The 5,039-nt window shown below is 34.3% G+C and overlaps 1 protein-coding gene across 1 annotated transcript; it reads left to right on the top strand.

The window, feature by feature from the left end:
* Positions 1 to 369: 369 nt before the first annotated feature.
* Positions 370 to 1,981, top strand: LOC112033512 (F-box protein At3g07870). The gene is made up of 2 exons (XM_024066286.1): positions 370 to 386; positions 1,333 to 1,981. The coding sequence occupies exons 1-2, from the start codon at positions 370 to 372 to the stop codon at positions 1,979 to 1,981; spliced, it is 666 nt and encodes a 221-aa protein (XP_023922054.1).
* The last annotated feature ends 3,058 nt before the right edge of the window (positions 1,982 to 5,039 follow it).

Here is a 5,039-nt window from a genome sequence, read left to right on the forward strand (position 1 = left end):
ACTCTTCTAGTATTATAGGCTTTTTCTTTTATCTTCTCTGTTCTGCCTAGAACATTATTTCTATCTCATTTTTAAACTTTATTCCGTGTTACCTTTCTTATTTCTTAAAAACAAATACAAATGGTTATTTATATATCAGTTTTAAATATTATAACATTAAAAAAAAAAAAAACAAATAAATAAAAAGAGTATTATTGCACACAAATAGGTTGAAAAAGTAATTTATTATTGTTAAAAAAGTTCTTAAGTTTTTTTTTGAGAGAATTTCAACCTATGACATCCGCTTATAATATCTCTTTATTATCAAACCAAAACACCAATCAATTTTTAGTGTAGACGGGAATTAAATCCTAAATTCCTTACACAACAATGAAAGACTTTATCAGGTAAGTTAACTGGAACCCAAAAGTTTCTAAGTTTTAGTTAAACTAGCATCATAATAGGGTTTTGTTTTGTTTTGATTTTTTTTAAAGGATTTTATTAGAGTGGTTCTGGTGCCATACCTTTGTGCACAATTCGCCCACGTGGCGAGTTGTGGTTGGTGGAGGGGTGGTGGTGGGTCACCCCCTCCACCAATCACAACTCGTCACGTGGGTGAGTTGTGCACAAAGGTTGTGTCACCAGAATTTTCCATTTTATTAATGTGTGCCTTAAGGGCATACAATAATATACAATTTAAAAAAAAAAATTATTTTTTGATAAATTTTTTTCAAAAACGGATTTGTAACTGGACCCTTTTTTTTTTTTTTTTTTTTTTTTTTTTTTAATCTTAATTTGGGTAAATTAATAAAAAAAAAAGGGGCCTTACTAGGTCAGTGAAAAAAACTATCTAAATAAAAACCCTTATCGATCTATTTTTCGCTGCATAAATTAGAATTCAGAAACCCAAATCTGGTTGAATACCAGTCGATCTTAATCAAACCACCGATGTATCGATCTATACTGTTGTCCCACCGTCTCCCTGACGACGTCGTATTCGACATCCTGACTCGGCTGCCAGTGAAATCCTTAATCCGATTCAGGTGCGTTTCAAAAATCTTGGTACTGCACAATCACCGACTCCGATTTCATTACCAAACACTTAGACCGAGCAAACTTATTATCCAATAGCAACAATGGTTGTCTGTCATGCAATCCATATAGAAATGGTCAATATTCATCTTGCGATTATTTGTGTACGTTTGTTTGCAATACCGACCGCACATTGACGGAGATTTCTAGGTTTAAATTTCCTTCTTATGATGAGTGCTTGGTTGGTTCCTCTAATGGCATTATCTGCCTAGCTAATTATGCGAAAAAATCTAGTCACATATTATATTTGTGGAATCCAAGTATTATAAAGTTTAAGAAGCTTCTAGCTACTCCCTTGATTGAGCCTTTTGATAATTCTGCTTTTGGTTTTGGCTATCATTCTCAAAACAATGACTACAAGATTCTGAGATTGAGATCCGTGTATATTTGGATCCATCGCGGAGTAAAAGTTCGGCCTGCTGAGGCTGAGATTTACACATTGAGTACGGATTCGTGGAGAAGGGTTGTGATATCGGTGGAGTCATTTTGTGGGACTGGACCTAATGAATCAGTTGATTCTATTGAATCGTCACTCTGTATATTCTTTAATGGAGCTTTGCACTCTATAGCATATTCTCGGGATCATAGATTCATTTTGTCCTTTGATGTCAATGACGAGAGATTCCGTAAGATATTGCTGCCTCCAAATTACTTGGTTGGAGTTTCTGTGGATACTGAAAATCTTGCAGTGTTCAAGGGATCGCTTGCTTTGATTGTTTTCGGTCAAGATGTAGCTGAGAATAGTAACATATGCCACATATGGGTGATGAAGGAGTATGGTGTGGTCGAGTCTTGGACTAAAAGAAGTGTACCGATGGCGATGGGAGACGTTGAACACTTTTTTTGCTGCACCATCAACGGGGAACTTCTGATTGAGAAGTATGGCCACACTCAGAGCCTTGCATTTTAAATGAGGAAATTCTTAGAATTCCAGAGCCTGCATGTATGATTTACACTGCTAATTTTGTGGAGAGCCTAGTTTTACTGGATGGGCTAAACATCTCATCTCAATCAGAAAATTAGTAAGTTGGAGTTTCTAGCAAGGTAGTCATCTTTTTTAAGTTCATATTGATAACTAATTTGTTTTGTGGTATTGTATTCATCTGCTAGAAAGCTTTGTTATCTACGTACTTTGAATAAAATGAATCTGTTACAATCTTGTATTATCTCTGGGTTTGTTCTAGGCATGAAAGTGTTGCTTTTGATGTAGAAATCTAAAAATTTTATTAAAAAGAAATGAAGCTCTTTGGGGACAATGGCTTTTATTTGTAAATTGAATTTTTGTGAGAAATGTTGTGCACATTCGCTAATATGGCGTGACACTTTGAAACATACTTTTTTTTTTTTTTTTGTTTTGTTTTGTTTTGTGTGTGTGTCCCTGTGAAACATACATGCCAACATAATCTCATTTTATTGGTCATAACTTAATGAGTACTAGTTTTGGAGTCAGATTGACAATTAAAATTTGTTTTGCCTATAAATTGTTGATTCTTTGTGTCGGGTATACAACTAGCAGCCTTCTCTTTCAAATGGTACGTAGAAATGAGTTATCTTACTACTATGCTTGTAGAAGATCATTTGATGCATGCGTTGGATGCATGAGATGCTGTCAAAGCCAAAAAGAGGCTTTTGGAAGGACTGCTTTCTAACAAATTAAAAGCAGCCACTGTAGAATATAAGAAATTAACAATCGGGATGAAATAACTAATTCTGTGTTGCCTTCACTTTCTACTTATTGACAACCTGATTTATCAATGTTATTTATCTTCAAAAATAAAATTCTATTCCCAAAATTTATGGCTACAAATGTACATTATCTTCCCCATCGTGAAATCATGAATGTAAACCTAGTCAATATTATCTGGGTTTTTTCCCCTCAGCTTCATTCTACTCAAATTATCCAAGCTTCCTTAAGCTAGTATATTGTATAAAAACTAATATGGTGTATTCTATGACTTCCAAAGAGTCAATAGTCATTCCTTGATCTATATCATCTGTTTGGAAATATGTAGTGGGATGCATGGCAACTTGTATCTTTTAGAGGTGAAGTGTTTATCTTTTGGGAGAATTTCTTCTACAATTAACATAAATCAAGACTAAAAAATATGTAATAGGGTGTTTGGTTCTGAACATTATATTTTAATGGCTTATGGGTTGTCCGAATCTACCATTCTTATTCAAATACTAATGTTGTGCTATGTTCCTACAAAACTTCCAAAATAGTTAGCCATTGTATAAGAATTCTAGCAGAGAAAGAAAATTGCACAGATATTACTAGCACCATCAACAAGTGTAAATAATTATCAAGAAATTTTCTTTAGGTTGGCAACCAAATAATTATGAGGTAGGATCCAAATTGAGGAAAATACTTAAAACGAAACTATGCATTGGATAGCATTTGCTTCTAGGGGATCCTGCATGTTCACTTTGTATTTTGATGTGATTGGGGAAAGATTCTGAGAGACAATGTTCCTTGGCAATCACTTCTGTGGAATCCCTAGAAATTTTGACAGTATTATGGTATCCAAGGGATTTCTGGCTTTGATTAATTTTGGTGAAGGTGAAGCAATTGTAGGGAGTGAGATATGTTGCATATGGGTCATGGAGTACGGTTGCATTGAGTCTTGGACTAAACAATTTGTACTACCACTACATCAAGTTTCTCAGTTCTTTGGGTTTGTTAACAATGACGAAATTCCAATTGACAGATTTGGCAGGCTTGTGTCTTTAAACTCTTAGTATCTATATGAGTGCAATCTGGGTATCATATAAGCCAACATAGATTTTATATACAACTACTTTCATAGAGAGTTTAGTTTTACTTCATGGGGCAAATGCAAATTATGTGAATTCGGAGAAGAAAAGTCATTTTTCGTAGCATATGAGAGTTATTGGAAGAATTTTTTTCATCTTATTCAACATGAAGCAAATAATTTTTTCTTGTGCCCTTTGTTTCCTATTGCTATACGTTTGAAGTATTACTTTATGTTTAGATTGTTATTCATGTGACAATCCCCAGCTCTTCAGCTTGGGATATAATTAGACTCGAGCATCCTCATGTTCAGCGGTGGAAATTGATTTGGTTCCCAAACTCCATTCCAAAACCTTCGTCTTTCATTGGCTCTCTCTTAAGAATAGGTTGTCTTCCTATGAATTTAGGCTTCTCTATTGGGAGTATAAGCGTTATGTCCGTTGTGTTTTATGTCCCTTGTGTCACGAACTAGACTTCTGCCCTGCGATGACAAAGAGAAAAAGCAAATCAAATATCATATATATATATATATATATAGTGAAGAGAAAAAGATGAGAGAAATAAAGTGAGTGGGTAATTGAGGTAGCTAGAGTTTGCAACATGACAAAGTATATATATATGAGTAGGGTTATGGTGGGTTAGAAATATCTCAACCTGCTATCCAACTTGACTCACTAATTTAGTTGTCTAACCTGCCCAACTCAACCTACCTCAGTTAATGGATCCGCAGAAATTGGGTTAGGCGAGTTGGCAGTTTTATTTATTTATTTATTTTTTCATAGCCCCAAGCACTAGTAACATTGTCTATGGGAATTTAAATATGTTAGGAACACTAATTAATACTAGTTAAGCAACAAGACTCTTACATAATACAACTCTTTTAAGGGTAATTTTTTTTCCCTTATTATTATTATTATTATTTTGTATAAGATAAATACTAGTTAAGTTAAGATGGTGTTGTTTTCCAAGAAACTAGTGAGGCTGGCATTGGGGTTACCTGAAACCACTCGGGTCAGGTGCTAGCTTACATGTCTAAAAAGATAGGCATTCCATCTTGGACAAAGTTTAGCTACAAAATTGGTTGTAGCCTTAGGCTACAAAATTGTTTGTAGCCTCACTTAATAAAATAGATATTACTGCATATTTTGAACATCTAACCGTTGAATTACATGTTCTTTAAGTTCTTAATGCACATGTCAATTTTTGTGTCAATCGG

Source organism: Quercus suber, unplaced genomic scaffold, assembly GCF_002906115.3.
Source record: "Quercus suber isolate HL8 unplaced genomic scaffold, Cork oak 2.0 scaffold_493, whole genome shotgun sequence".
Lineage (NCBI taxonomy): Eukaryota > Viridiplantae > Streptophyta > Magnoliopsida > Fagales > Fagaceae > Quercus > Quercus suber.